Source organism: Neopelma chrysocephalum, unplaced genomic scaffold (assembly GCF_003984885.1).
Source record: "Neopelma chrysocephalum unplaced genomic scaffold, ASM398488v2 Primary Assembly neopelma1_66, whole genome shotgun sequence".
NCBI lineage: Eukaryota > Metazoa > Chordata > Aves > Passeriformes > Pipridae > Neopelma > Neopelma chrysocephalum.
The window spans coordinates 1313775-1330507 of NW_020897725.1; the positions used below are offsets into that span (position 1 = coordinate 1313775).

The following is a 16733-nucleotide window of genomic DNA, read 5'->3' on the forward strand; positions in this document are numbered from 1 at the left end:
AATAGCCCTTACAAACAAACACCCAAAGCATGGAATTTCAAATAAGAAAGGACATTTAGAAGCAATATGGTTTGGATTGTTTTTTTCCTTTGAAATTTTAAGTGCTTATAATACTGTGATATAATTTTCAGCATTTTTCCTCATTTATTTGGGGCTAGAAATGTCTTTAAAAAAAACTGAAAATCTTACATTTTCTTCTAAATTGAGCCTTCTATTGTATTTCATTGTATGATTCATGATAAGAACATCAGAATTTACAATATAGGTTGTATGCAAAACTTCACACTTATTAAATTGGTGATTGCAATTTGACTTCTGTATAGTTAGCAGGAGTCCAAATCTGGTACTGTTTAAGGTTATATTCTGCCTTCATTGTCCCCTCCCCATTTCCCTCAGTGTTATGTAAGGACCAGGCATACTTGAAATTTGTTTTATGTTTTCTAGGATTAGATGGTATAATACATGTTTATAAAATTTTTGTTAGAGTAGTTTTTGATTCTTCTGGAAGTTCATAATACATTCAGGAAGTAGCAGACTTTTTTGAACATGCCCCAAAGGGACTAATTTCCCTATCCTACCACATTTTTGATGATAAACAGGACTAACCAGATGAGGAATAAAAACTGAGCTGGAAAAGATTGGTTTCTGTCAAAAGTGCAACCAGACAGTCTGCAGTGATTAAGACCATGTTCAAGGAAATATTTTTCTAGTTGCATTTAATTACAATATATGGCTTGGTTCTTAATCAAGAATGGCTTTATGGCAGTTGCTTTATGGCAGAATGGAAGCAGAATGCATCACCAGAAAGGTCAAACTCTGTTTCATGTGCAGAGAAGCAATTCAACATGTGAAGCCTGTGACTAAGATCAGACAGCAGCTTCTGCAACTGTGCATAGACGTTACAAACACACACACAACTTCAACAGGTCATTGTAAATCATCTGTACCTCTTGCATTAATGTCCCTGTTTCGCTCCAGAAAATTTAAAGTCATTTAAAATTCTCATCCTCTTAAACTACTTCCTCCCATTGTCATAAACCTCTCAGACTTCCTTTTAGTTTCTTCTTTTCTTTTGACTTTCTTCGACACCTTCTGTTGAAAAGGGGGGGATAGTGGATGTTGCTTACCTGAACTTCAGCAAAATGGTGTATTTAACACCATTCCCCACAGCCTTTTCCTGAACAAAATGGCAAGATACAGGTTGGGTGGGTGATCTGTAAGATGGGTAGAGAATTGGCTAACAGGCTGCACTAAAAGGGTGATGATCAATGCTTTTTCACTCAGGCTGGCAGGGATCCCTATGGATCAATACTGCACCCCATGACATTGAATATCTTCATAAATGATCTGATTAATGATGCGATTGAAATCAGCCTCACAAGTCTGCTGATGACACCAGACTGATAGTGAGGTGGACATGTGAAAAGGAAAAGCCATCTTACAGAGAGACCTAGCCAGGTTGGAAGAGTGGGTGAGCCAGAACTCTATGAGTTTGTAACAAAGACAAATGTAAGGTTCTGCACCTGGGAAAACATAACCAAAGAACCCAGAACAGATCTGTGTGGCTGGGGAACATCATCACTGAAAGGAACCTGAGAGTCCCGGTGGACAACAAGCTGACCATGAGTCAGAGTGTGCAGCTGCAGCAGTGAAGGCAAATTGGATTTTGGGCTACATCTGCAAAAAACATTACTAACAGCAGTAGAGATGTGATCATCCCACTCTACTCAGTGCTTGTCAGGCTGCACATGAAGTAATGTGTCTATTCTTCTCCCCACCATTTCAGAAAGACTGCAGACAGATGGGAGAGGGTCCAAAGGAGGGCCTTAAAGATAATCAAAGGGCTGAAAAACCTGTCTGTGAGGAAAGGCTGAAGGTGTTAGCCCCTGAAGAAGAGAAGGCTTGGGGGGACCTCATCACAGTATTCCAGTAGTTAAAGGGTGTCTATAAAGAGAATAGAGGGTCTCTCTTCGCATGGAGTCACATGGAGAGGACAAGGGGCAATGAGTACAAGTTGCACTGGGAGAGGTTTTATCACAACATAAGAAAGAATTTTTTTGGTAATAAGAACAAGCATTCACTGGAACAACCCACCCAGGGATATGATGGGAGTCCACATCACTGGAAATTTTCAAGATGTGACTGGATAGGTGTGGGAAACCAAACACGTGTTGCAGATAGGGTGCTAGATAATCTCATTTCATCTCCCTTTGCCAGGAAATGTTGGACCAGAGGATATTTAAAGCTCTCTTCCAACTTGGGTTCTTTATGATTCCATCACTTCAAACCCCTCCGTCTTGATTATTTCCTCCTACTCTGTATAAGAGTTACATCTTTGGAGCGCTAACTATATTTCATGACCAAGAAAGTAAACATCATTCAAAAACAGGATATGCCAGACTTGTGACACATTTTTCATTGCAAATCTAAAAAGAAATAAAAAACATTTGGGATTTGCAGCATTTTCCTCCAGTTTTCACTTTGCTTTCTGGGGGACGTTTTGTGTGACTGAAAGACATAAAAAAACATTTAAACCAAACCAAACAAACAAAATAGAAAAAAAACCCAAAACAACCAAAAGCAAGCCAACACCCCAAACTGATGGGTTCAGCTTCACTTGCTTTATTTTCAAAATACCATCTGTCAGGTGCATGTGGTAAGCAGTTCACTGTGTTTGCTATGAGAGTGTATATAATGGTATACAAAGTTCCCGTTAAGAGAACATTTGAGAATATTATTGGAATTTCCACTAATTTATGCAGCTAAGTAAATTCCCTAAGATACCATAAAGTCATGAACTCATTAATTAATTTTCATAACTTTTATTCTTTGCTTGCTTTATTTTCCCACTCTGTTTCACATATCCACAGAGATGTTCTCTGTCAGAGGAAATAAAGACCTTCAGGTTATAATAGTTGCTATCGTTTCTTCTCTAATATCATGGAAAAAAAACATAGAGGAAGAAAAAATAAAACAACAAAAACTCCTATCACCATCCACACCCATATCTGGAAGAGTAATTATTACTTAATTTCTTTTCTATTCTATTCTGGTTTTGTTGCATTTCTTCCAAAAGTAAGGTGTTTATTCAATTTTCTCATGAATATTAGTAGAATTTTTCCCTTTAGTAATTTTCTATTAAGATACCTGTGAAGAAAAGAATACCAAAATGATCATTATACATTAAAGATTTGCTCATACTCATTAATGCATATTCTGGTAGTTTTCATGATCAATTCTGCTGTTAATTGTTTTTCAGGACTTCAATTTAAACTCTTATTTTAAGGGCTTTGTGGCAAATAAATTTATTTTCCCTTATTAAGATTCTCAAATGAATTTTTGAAGTGCCATTCAGTAGCTTTTTCTGCTTTTCACTGTGCATTATGTGTTTGCAACACATATAGGTGTTCACACATAAAAATAGTGAGTTTGGGCTTTGAAGGGTTTTTTTGATGTGAAAAGTTTTCAAAGCTTTCAGATTACTGCTGATTCTTTATTAGCCTGAGGAAAATGAATACTGCACACGTATAGTTTTCTGAGAAATTGCATTTGTTTCTGAATGAGACATACTTAGTGTTAAATGGCATCAAAGATCAATTCTATTCCTTCAATTTATCTCATGTGTATCCCTAAAACATTTTCTCACTTCCTTGTATTATATATATCTCTCATCTGCCATGTAACTGATGTCAGTTTTGTCATACTGATATAAACAAGGAGCAACACACAATTTTACCACAGCAAAAAAATTGTGCAAACCCATAAAGGGACATAATTTTAAATCTGTTCTCATTTGAGACATGTCATACTTATCCCAGTTGAATGGGATAGGATATGGAAGATGAAAATTTTAGTTATGGAACTCGATATAATGAAACTGAATAAAATGATAGCACTGATTATTGTAATAGCTAGCCTTGATTCATAATAACCATAAGATCTGGCTAACTGTCTTTTGCAATAAGACAGAAAATTATTCCTCCTAAATGCAATTCAGATACAAAACTGCACAGGAGCTAAGCTCTGAAGTTGTAGTGTTTTCAATGAGGACTGAATGCAAATAATGCAAAATGGATATCATATTGACAGAACTCTCTGTGAGTATGATCAAAATATGCCAGAAAACTATGGCAAAAAGTGGAAAACAGATGCAAAAAGATGAGGAAGTAAAAAGAACAGGACTGCTGAGGAAAAAGAAACTAAGAGTACTGCAGGGAAATCAAAGGGTCAAAAACTGACCAGCAATGTTGTCTCCTTTTTTTTCCGTTTTAGTTTTCTCATTTGTCAGTAAACATATTTTGCAAATAGATGAGAAATTATTTAAGAAATACTTATTCTGTTATCAATTTACACTCCTGTTTGACATACCAATAAGTCATGGAATATTTAAGTATCATGGATAAAAGACTTTAATAGTAATGTTATTATTACCTAATGGAATACACTTTTTTTATGCCCAAAGTAATACTCAGATTCTAAGATCAATTACAAGCCAAATCAAAACTGTTGGAGTTACCTTGGAAGGCTATTGAAAACAAATAATTAAAAACAATTATAAAAGTTGCAGGAAATATGGGACAGAGGGAGTGGCTCAAGCAGTAACATCAATACTGTACTTCTGACCTGTATTTATCAGAATGAAAGAGACAGAAAAAAATAACCCCTTGCATGATACATTGACAAATACAAACATATAACAAACAGAACATTTATTGGACTGCATTAAGGACTGGGTAATGGATAGAAGAAAAGTTGAAAAAAATTGAACAAATGTTAAGCAAAATCTCCATTCAATAATTTCCAACAATTGATTAACATAATCACTATTACTGAGGGAAAAAGTATATTCTAATACACTAGTAGTAAATAGCTGACTTCACACTAGGTTAGGATTCTAGACTACTTTAGATTAGGCTACTCTAGACTGTTCTCACGATAGCTTTGTTCATTGTCAGTGTCTCTATTTTGATGCTGTACCATAAGACCGGATGTAGTTCCATTTTTATTATAATACAGATATAAAAGACCTATGCAGCAGTTCTGCTAATTCAGATGAGACCCCTAGGTCTTAATGTAACTTCTAGTTTATAATACTGAATCAATAGATGTCACTCTTGTAAAGACAACAAGTGAAACCTACAAAAAAAAGAGACTAAAAGGTACTAAATGTGAAGGTATTACTGAGTAGCAGATTTGAGAGGGGAAATAAGCAGTATAAGCATTCTCCATTTCCAGTCCACCAAAACAAATAAAGAATAACTACATGAAATATTATTAAGGAACAGAATTAGTCAAAAATTAGGAATGAAAGATATTAATAACCTGTGAGCACCAAATAAATTATCTAATTTGACATGAAACCCAGCTCTTGCAATGAAGAATGAGCCTAATAACTTCGTGTCAGAACCTTTGAAACCTTAGCTGTAAATGATGTTTCTTTTCTGCAGGTTGCTCTCTGAGATGAAAAGAGTAGGAATAAATGAATACAAAATCTTTACATTAAATGGTAAAAATGTGCCTGTGCTTATTTTTGTTGTCAGTAGTGTCAAACATGAGCATAGTAGTGAAAGAAAACTACATACCAATGTATTATTGAAAAAAGAGATTTAGGTTATTACTCAACAAAGTTAATTGACCTGTCAAGATGACCTCAGCTGAGGAGGGAAGAATTATTTCCTGAAATTTTTTTTCTTCTTTACAGGGCTTTCAATTTTTATAAGGATATAAGAAGGTGCAGCCCCAGACAAAGCAGGGTTTGGGGTATTTCACCTGCTATTTTCAGAAGATCCTCATCTTGACAGCTGTTCAAGTTGAATTAAACTGTTCAAGATGACTGGTAAAGTTCTTTTAAACTTTTTTTAATCTATGGCTCATAGAGGGAAGTTTTTGCTGAATTCCTTGAAACAACTGAATATTTTTTTTAAAGATGAAACATCATATACCTAATTTGAAAGTCTAGTTATTATTATGCAGTAGTACTGAAGAACAAAGAGAAGCCTATGGCTAACTCTAGATATTTTAATTCAGTATCACTGGAGATACAGATTCTCCTTTAATTGTAATAACAAGATAAAGATATTTAAAAACAGCAAAGACAAGTTAGTTGCTTATATATTTTTCTAAAAGGTTTAAGTATGAAAATAGTGGCAGGAAGGTTACACTTGTTACACTTCAGAGGTTACATACCCAGAGAAACCTTTCAGCGACTGAAAACTGATTGGGAAAATATAAAAACTACCACTGGTAAATTAATGCACTGAATATTTTTCACTGTCAGCTTACATGGTTTCTTTGCCCCAGATAGTAAGTCTGCTATTCTTTTGACCCTGTTGACAGCACTTCTCTGTACAGAGCTGTTTGATAACTGTTCTTTCCTTTATGAGTAACAAGCTGCCACTAATGACTCATTAGTGTTTAAAACTGGTATTTTTGTATGAAAAAAAAAAAGTTGAGTAAAACTGGGGTAAATATTCCCCAGCTAACTAGTCAAAGGTTGTGTATCCATTAGCATTTTGGTTCATCTCTTCCTTCTAACTCTTAAATGTGCTGAGTGGTTTTATTATGAACAAATTAGCTTCCTTTCAGAGGAAGTACATTGAGAAGTCTCTAGGTGCACAAAACAAGTGTTCTATCTCCTTTTGGAGACAAAGTGGTCAACATTATCGACAGGTCTTTTTGACAAGTCAGAATCATATGAGTAATGATGACATTTAGCCCAGAGGACGAGACCAGATACAGTCCAAGGACAATTATCTGAAACACATGTAATACAGATATAGAAAATTCAGAATCAATTATTTGTCTCATGATCTATTCTTTCTGCTGTTTTAATGCAGACAAAGGCACAGGTTTAATATTTCTCTTAGGAGAACAGATGAAAGGTTTTCTTGATATTATTATATAGGAAGTACAAATGCTGACATTTAATGTACCCTCTAACCTAAATAGTTTTTTTCTGCTACCCATCTGTCTATATTGAAAACTCCTCTAGTATTAGCCCAGTATTGGAACCACACTTCTTTATGCCTTATTCATCAAGTAAACTCCATTCTTCATTTCTGTGGTTTTATTCATATGGACACAGCATTTTATAAAGGTGTCTTTAGTTCTGCAAGTGAACTAAAATAACTACAATAACTAAAATAATGTAATTATATTTTATGGTTTATATTGATTTTAGGTTTAATACTAATTTGCAAAACTGAACAAAACTATTGTTCCAGCAGTTGCTGAGTCTTTCCCTGTAGGAAATAACAGCAATAACTTTTGGTAAATAAAAGAGACAATATAAAACAATCTGTTTTATCAATATGTCATGAGGAATGGAGAAAGAAGGAATTAGGCAAAAAGTTTTAAGTGCAGTACACCTGAGATGAAGAGGACAGTCACAACTTCAAGAAATGTGAGAACATGGAGTAACCTCACTAATCAACAAAAAAGAAAAGTGTGCACAAGATATTTTCCCTCTAATGAGTTTAACTATTGCTTAAAAATAAAAATTTTCCCTGTTTTTTCACATGGCTTTCATTGATGAGATGTCTAAACATCTTTTACAATTACTATCAGTCACATAACTGAGAGAGACTCAATTAAATTACATACGTTCAGAAGAGAAGTATGAAATCTGAATGCTTTGGAATAATCTAAGAAAACAGCTCATCCATTATATATAAGAAGAATTGTATCCAACAGAAAGACTCTTCAAAGCATGCTATACTTTTCTTTGTAAGTTTTACTTTGTTCAGTGTTTTGGACTAGGCTTTCTGAAATGTTAACTGAAATAATACAGGAAACATATTTAAATATTTTTCCAAGAGGAAAGTATATAACAAAATCACAGATTTTTCACTTTCTTTTTATAAGTAGTATATTCAGCAAAAATCCGTTCTATGTTTCTGAATGTTTCACCAGGATTTATTACATATACTTTCCCCCAGAAACTGTTTCCAGGTTTTTGGGATAGAAAAAGATCAAGCACAATAAATTGTGAGGGGCAGTCTTTAACCTTGAAGACACAACAGTCCTGATTTTTATCTTTGCCTGTTATTTTATTCTAAAAGACTAAAATGATTTTTTTCTTATATTTTTTTCACAATAAAATATTTTGAAATATTTGTTTTGAAAATTTTGACAACAGAATTACTTCATAAACTCTCTTTTGTTTTGTTAATTTTTTTCAATTTGAACATTGTTTCTTCTCACCAGCTATGGAGAACAAGATTCAGAATTCAATTTCCTACCACATTTTATTAAAACTGAGATTATTATGTGATGACTTGTGGAGTACTACATTGTTATTTAGGTATTCTTTAAGGAAAAATAAAGTGATATTCAGAAAGGAGGGCAGTTGTGTTAAATGTTCCAATTTTTGCAACAGATTCAATATCCATAAAGTATTATACTTCTTTTTTTAAAAAAGAAGCCAGAATGAAAAAAAAAAACAAACACAAAAAAGATCAGTGAAATAAAGCTTACCTCTGTTTTAGTTCTCATTTCTATCTAAGTTCAACATGAACTAGTTTTAAGTTCTGTTGCAGATACTTAGACTTCTGTTTATTTTACCTTTCATAATTTTTCAAATTACACATAATTGGAATGAAAATCAAGTTGTCTAACACAGCAATGAAATTAAATCATTTGAGTAACACTTTTGAAAAAAATAACTGGTATTTTTAAACAAAATAGTTGGAAAAGGGTATTATGTTATCCTATAGGATTTCATTAATGTCATCTAAGTGATTTTGCAAGGCATCTTCAAAACTTAAAACAGAAATACATTGGTAGTCATCTCAGTCCAAGCATAAATACATTTCTCAGCAAGTAAAAGTGATAAAGGATAGAAAATATTTACAGCTGTGAGCAGAAAAACTTTAGAAGTAGAAAGTGAAAATAAATTTTTTTCTTACTATTTTTCAGTTATTGAAAACAAACACTGGAATTTACCGATAAGTTCCACAAAAACTAATTTCTTGAACCATTAAAATACCAGCTCTGTAGATCTTCCTGCTGTATTTTATCTCCTTTTCTCTCACATTCTAATATTTCTTTAATGTCCTCCATTTCCTCCACCTTCCAACAGTGTTTTCTTTCTCTTCCTTCTTAAAAACATTTCTGAACTTCTGATTTGTCATTAGCTCAACCCATCCTTCTATCTTAAGTCTTAAATTACTTGTGGAAGAAACAAGACTTGAACTGACTTAGTCTGAGTCTTTGCAAGAAGCTGACTTCTGCACAGGGATATAACATAGAAGGCAGTGCTGTTGCAAAAGCAATTAGGGCAGCCATTGCTCCCTTTTATTAATTTGCTCTGTCACTAGTTTTGTTTGTTTTTTTTTTTGCCAAGGTATACATGCTTTTTTGCTTGCTATATATATGAAGTGTACTACATTTTATTTCTTTCTGTAAAACATTTATTCATGCTATCTTCAACAATTTGCCATCAATAAAGCTTTGAAGATATACATTCAAAGATTTACTGCGCTCCTATGTCTGATACGAAAGATGTCTTTTAGATTACTGTTTTCCCCTCCAGTCCTATAGTTGTTTTCTTAACTATTTATTGTTCCTGGACATTATAGCATATGAACTTAATAATAACTAATATTTTCTGAGAAGCAGGGGCCTTCTTTAAGTTGCAAGTAAAGACTATGCAACCTGTTAGTACTATTAAGATTGTATTACATTTTTATTTCTACAGGCAAATGTAACAGAAATTCAATTCATTCTGTGATGATCTTCACTTGTCATGAAGTTATTTTGGCAAAATTCTTAAATGCAAGTATTTTTCCAAGATGCTATTCACAAATAGAAGGCAATTTGGCTGTTTTTAGGTTAATATTTCTCTGATTAATATTTTTACATTTCTCCAAACTCCAATAGCTGTAACTTTTGCAGACAAATCGGTAAAAATGAAAAAAAAAAACCAACAAACAACAACAAAAGCAGAACATTTTGATTACATACATATTATGGGACCTTAAAGCTTTTAGATTTAAAACAATCTGTCTTATAATTGCTGGCAATTTAGAAGAAAAAAAATATCAAACATGAAGATCTTTTCTTCTTTCCCCCTCCTCTGCTGAATGGTTTCCACTGTAAAAGTGAAAAATAAACAAAGACCCTGCCCTCTCAGTTGTATGTCAGGGAACATTCCAGCTTCAGACTTGTAGTTTGATAAGCAAAACCTTTGCTCATTCATGAGTCATTCACTTAAGTGCAGATTTGCACCAAATAAGCTGTATTAGAGAAGGAAAATTATTTTGGATGGAGAGCAGTTTAAAAAGGTGAATGGCAATCCACACAAAGAGGTATTGCAACAAACCCCTATATTTAGCATATATACTAGTTCAGATTTTCTGAAAGTCTCTGTTTATGGATATTCTGTAATATACTCACGCCTCCACAAATGACAAAATACAATATGACTTATGTATTTCATTCTAAATCAGAATACTATCACAGCTTTGATTTCAACTGAAATTAAAATTTTGATTGCATATAGAGTTAAAATCAATGTCTCTACAATAAAGACAACAACCCAGTTCAAGGTACACAAGATAATGAATCAGAAAGAAGCCTTGAAATTCTTTAATGTGTTCATCTCATTCATAAATAATTTAGGGGCTGATGTCTGAGTATTTTAAATAGGTGAAGATACCTAAACATGTACTAGTAAAGGGTGTCAAATTGCATAAATAGTGGCCGGATAGTGACTTTCTCTTAGAAACATGGCTGCAGTGGTCCTATCAAAGTTTGCACAAACTTTTTTTTATCTCCTTCTGTATCTTTTCAAGAATACAGTTTAATTCCATAACACTACCACTGAGTTCAGGCTACCATGCAGATATTTTACTGAGGATATGTATTAATGCTGACACATACGGAATGAGTCTGTCTTGCTTTTTATGTATAGTTCTACTTTGAAGGCATATACATAAATACAGTAACACAGGTTTTGCATGTTGGAAAGATATTAAAATTTCTGAAAAGATAATTATATAATTTGATAATTTCTTATACTTTGGTAAGAAAAACAACCCGCCCAGCCACACACATGCAGATCCCTCTTCAATGTCTCTGCTAACAGAAAGAGACAAGCTGATCACTTTGCTTACTTTTGTCTGCTAGAAAGAAAATAGTCAAGTCATGACAGTATCTGTACCTAAACATCTCGTCTCAATTCCTCTCCAGAGTCCAGATGACAGACATTCTCTCACTGCAGAGCCAACTAGCATGTATCCTGAGTCACAGGTAAATATAGCTGTAGATCCATAGGTGATTTGAGTTCCAATCTTATTTCCATTGGGAGGTGTAGGAAGTTCTCCACAAGAAATAACTTCACGACAAAACCAAAACAAAACAGAAATGTACAGTTAAGTATCACAAACACACATAAAACAATACTTATCTACCAGTAATACTTATCAACCAGTCAACTAGATTTCACACCTTGAAGCATTTTGCTCTGTAGAAAAAATAGATTAAAAACTGCAAATAAAAACTGTTACTTCCCTAGAAATAAAACTTAAGAAAAGAGGGGGAGAACCAATTAAAATTGTTTCTGTAAAGCTAAAAAAGCCATTAGGAACATTATTAAATTCAGTTTAATTTCGGTTTTATCAAGTACTTTTCTTGCATATTGGAACACCACAATTGTTGTCAGTTTTAAAATTATGTTTCTCTGGGCAGACGTTGCTTTGATCTTCTAGTTCATAATGACATGCTTACCTCAGCATTCACACATATCATTTTTATAAGGAGTGAATTATATTCATGGAATTCCTTGCTATTTATTTACAATTCAAAGCATCTTTTCATTCAAAATAATATTTTTTCTTTATCAATTTTCTTTTAATAATAAAAAGACTTTACTATTACTAAATAGGAGGGTGAAAGCAGCTAGTGCACTTTATGCTTGAAAAAAAGTGGTAATATTTCAAACAAAACTTCTCAAAACAGTGAAAAATAGTTTGTCTTAAAGACAAAAGGGTTAAAAATACAAATTTTGTATGTAAAATATCTATATACACAGAGAGAGATAGATACAGACATATACACAGTATTTTTAATATTAGCAGAGGTGAAATATTGCAATTAACTTTTAAAAATACTCTATATTATAAATTATATTTCTACTTATAAAGAAATCAAAATTAAAGTTAATTTCCAATGTAATAATACCTAGTTTTGAAACTGCATTTTTTAACTTCTTTTTTTTTATTAGTTTTGTGTTTATTGTCAATAAATTCTAAAGCCACAGTTATCTGGCTTATCTGCAAACTTTTTAGGTATGTTTGGATTTTTACACCAATGTACAGATACGTTTTAGATACATGCACCAAAAGCTCAATCATGTCCCACATCACAAGGTGTTCCATAAAGAGAAAGAGTTCTGGGGCTTCAAAGTGTAACCAAAACCCTGCAGTTTCGAAAAAGAGGTGTCTAAATTCAAATGTATGAAGAAACTTGCTTTTCACAGGGGTGGGTGTGGGAAGCACATTTAATTGGTTTAAATATCTCAATATTCATTACTTATTTTTTGAAAATTAACTACTGCAGGTTATCAGCACACCAGCTAATGGTAGGACTGATGTGGATGTGTGTAAATGCACATTACATGACAAGTAGCTGAAAGGAGAGATTATTTTATTTATCAAGCGTGCAGACAATATACAAAGGTTTTGCATTTTTCTAGACTGTACAGCATTCCTGACCTAAAAAAATAATAGGAAAATGTTCTCTACTACAAGATGCAACATGTACTCACTTTGGCAGTAAGGCCTCTCATTTCTCCAACTCCAGGTGCCATTAGCAAGACACTCGATAGATGCTGGTCCCAAACCATAATACCCTGGATCACAGCTGAAAACTACTTTTGTTTTATACTCATAATGTGAACCATTCACTATTCTCCATCTTCCATGTTCCAATGTAAAAGAATTGATGCTTGGACAAGTAACAACTTCCAAAATAAAAAAAAAAAATAGTTATTTGTGGCTTAGTACAGACAAATTGGGAAAATCTGCACTGTTATTAATTCAAAAATATATATTAAATACAGTGACATAATCTTTGAAGACTAAGGCTGTATTTGAAATTGCCTTTTGTTAGGAGGTATGAGTTCTCTCATGTAATTAATAATGATCTAGCCAGAGCAGGGATTGTGTATTCAGTGATGCAATCAGTAGACAGAAGCTACAGCATGGTTGAATTCACTGTAGATGGACCTCCTGTGACACTTTACATCAGGCACCAGAATCTTTAGTAAAGTGTTAGCTACATTTAAATGCAGGAAGTATTTTTCTACTCAGGCAAACTCCGTGAAATTTGAGAGGCTGCACATTGGTGACAGATAAAATAATGTCCATGTTGAAGTTTTTTCAGCAGCTACACATTTTTAATCTCATGTCTTAATTCTATGTGTTCTTCCTCCAGAAATGGAACAAAAATATTGTACAACTCCAAGATAATAAAAAAAAATTTAACGTGCATAACAATATTTCCTACTTTATTTTTCTCCATTTGGATTGGTCCTTTGGAAAGAGGAAAATGAATGATTGAATGCAATTTAAAAGAACAAGAAAATAAAAAAGGAGAAAGAGAACATCCTTGAAAATGACTTTAGGGTATATTTTCTTTCATTTCCAAAATTCATTGGGTGAGATAATTCAAATCCTAATGTGCATCAGATAATCTGACATTTCTGTATCAGTCTTACAATCACCTGGGTTTTCATATCCCATTTATAACTGCTGGTATCCACTTCTCTTTGGGAGTAAACATGCATTTTCTCTGCAGTGATGTTCCCCCAAGTTCAGATGGTTTAGGACTATAATGATGGGCTGAATATAAATAATAAGCAGCAGTTTCAAACAAGTATCCCAGAGGTTTTGCAATTCTAGATAGTAAATAGAGTTTGTTAGCAGTATATGAATTTTGCAACTCTCACTGAAGAGATGACTTTTGCATAAACCTCTGCAACCATTAACTTTGATTTAGCTATAAATTAATTATTAGTTTGATTGTATTCTATAAGCTCTAGTATATTTCTTTTGCTGTCACAGCATGTCTTAGTTACGTACATTTCAAATATGCATTTCATAACAATTTAATACCATCAATAATTCATAGATTAAAGTAACCTGAAGATGAAAGTTTAAGTAATGTGAAGATTTATGGCCTGGATAAATAAACAAAATGTACATACAGGTTCTTACTGGAGACTTTTTACATGTTACTTACCTACACATCGAGGTGTTTTATTGTGATTGCTCCAGGTCCCATCCGGCTGGCAGACTGCAGTAGTAAGCTCTTTGGCTGATAGCCTATATCCATCATTGCAAAAATAAGTAACACGGGTGCCAACTAAGTAATCTGTAGTTAATATCCCACCATTTAATGGAGCTTTAGGAATTCCACAAGATATTGCTGAGTAAAGAGAAAGACACAGTTATTTTACATCTTCAATGTAAGTTTCCACTTACCTCCAATGGTTTATGCATTGTAACATCAATGGTTTTAAAGTCATAAAAAACAATTTTAAACTGCTTAATATGTGTTTTAAGCATGAAAATAAATTCTCTTAAAATTTTAGGGAATTCAATCAAATGAAGATTTTGTCTTTTGAAGGAGAATGAAAATAAGAAAAATGGTTCATAACTCTGCAGCTAACCATTCAAAATGCAGAAGATAGTAAAGAAAAGGGAATAGAAAAAATACTACCAGCACGGTTGAATGAGTAAGACACCATCTGAGAAACTACCAATATGGTTGGTAATTCAGATTTCTTCCATCAAATGTACTGTGTGACCTTTGGCAAAGCACTAAAACTAACTTTGAACATACTATTTTTTCCACCTACAAGGTAGAAAATACTCTGTTGAAAATATTGAATAATCAAATCTTAGAACAGCCTGTGTTGAAAGGGACCATAAAGATATTCCAGTTCCAACCGCTCTGCCATCAGCAAAGACACATTTCACTAGATCAGGTTGTTCAAAGACCCATCCAACCTGGCCTCGACACTTCCAGGGATAAGGCATCCACAACTTTTTTTTGGCAACTTTTTCCAGTGTCTCACCACCCTCATGGTGAAGAATTCCTTCCTGATGTGTCCTATCTTCTTTCATTTTAAAGCAATTCCCCCTTGTCCTACCACTGCATGCCCTTGTAAGAAGTCCCTCTCCAGGTTTCCCATAGGCTTGAAGGCTGCTCTAAGGTCTCCTTGGAACCTTTTCTTCTCCAGCCTGAACAACTGCAATTGTCTCAGCCTGTCTTCACAGGAGGTGCTCCTGGCCTCTAATCATCTTTGTGGCCCTCCTTTGGACACACTCCAACAGGTCCAGGTGCTTCTTATGTTAGGGGCACCAGAGCCGGATGCAGTACTCCAGATGGAGTCTCACAAGAGTGGAATAGAGAGGGAGAATCACCTCCCTCACCCTGTAGGCTGTGCTTGTATTTATGCATTTCAGGGTATTCTTAGCTTTCTGGGTGACGTTGAGCTTCTCATCAAACAACACCAAGTCCTTCTCCTCAGCGCTGTTCTCAGCCCATTCTCTGCGCAGCCTGGATTTGTTCTTGGCCCCAACCTATATGCAGAACCTTGCACTTGGCTTTGTTGAACTTCATGAGGTTTATGTAGGCCCACCTTTCAAGACTGCCCAGGTCTTCTGGATGGCATCCCTTCCTGTCAGTGTGTCGACCACACCATACAGTTTGGTGTTGCTGGCAAACCTGCTGAGGGTGCATTCAATCCCACTCCCCAAGTCACCAACAAATATGTTAAATTGGGACGGTCCCCATACCAAGCCCTGAGGGACGCCACTCATCACTGCTCTTCACTTGGACATTGAGCCACTAACCACAAATGTCTTTCAGTCCATTCAATTCCTTACCCACTGAGTGATCCATCGACAAATCCACGTCTTCCCATTTTAGAGATGAGGTTGTTGTGCAGGACAGTGTCAAATGCTTTGCCCGAGTCCAGGCAGATGACATAGTTATTCTTCCCTTATCCACCAACACTGTAATCTCGTCATAGAAGTCCATCAGATTTGTCAGGCATGATTCACCTTTAATGAGGCCATATTGGCTATTATCAGCTACCTCTTTATTTTCCATGTGCCTTAGCACAGTATCCAGAGGAGTCTGTTTCATAATCTTGCCAAGCACCAAGGTGAGATTGACTGGCCTGTAGTTCCCTTTTTTAAGAGTGCAGGTTATGTTCTTCCTTTTCCAGTCCATTGGAACTTCATTGGAATACCACAACTTCTCAAATATGATCGATAGTGGCTTTACCACTTTGTGCACCATGTCTCTCAGGACCGACAGGTCCAGCTCATCAAGTTCCATGGATTTGTGCACCTTCAGGTTCCTTAGATGGTCTTGAACCTGATCTTCTCCTATGGTGGGAAGTTACTGATTCTCTCAGCCCTTGTCTTTGCCTCCCATACTTGGCAGGTATGGATGAAGTACTTGTCAGTGGAGACGGAGTCAAAAACATTGCTGAGTACCTCAGCCATCTCCATGTCCCACATCTCCTGTTTCCTTCTGGAGAGGGTCCACATTTTCCCTAGGCTTCTTTTAGGAGCTGTTCTGGTTGCCCTTGACAACCCTGGACAGATTTATTTCTATCAGGGCTCTAGCTTTCCCAATCTGATCCGTAGCTGCTTGGACAATTTGTCTGTATTCCTCCCGGGTTGTCTGCCCTTGCTTCCACCCTCTGTAGGCCTCCT

At 34.8% G+C, this 16733-nt stretch overlaps 1 protein-coding gene across 6 annotated transcripts in view; it reads right to left on the reverse strand.

Annotated features, from left to right (window-relative positions):
* Nucleotides 1-16733, reverse strand: part of CSMD3 (CUB and Sushi multiple domains 3) — a 621549-nt gene that overhangs the window by 59082 nt on the left and 545734 nt on the right. For all 6 annotated transcript variants that reach the window (XM_027684441.1, XM_027684440.1, XM_027684437.1 and 3 more), the window contains 3 exons: nucleotides 14242-14427; nucleotides 12767-12961; nucleotides 11162-11335 (listed from right to left, as the gene is read on the reverse strand). In XM_027684441.1, the coding sequence (XP_027540242.1) occupies nucleotides 11162-11335; nucleotides 12767-12961; nucleotides 14242-14427 (555 nt within the window). The remainder of the gene's footprint in view (nucleotides 1-11161; nucleotides 11336-12766; nucleotides 12962-14241; nucleotides 14428-16733) is intronic.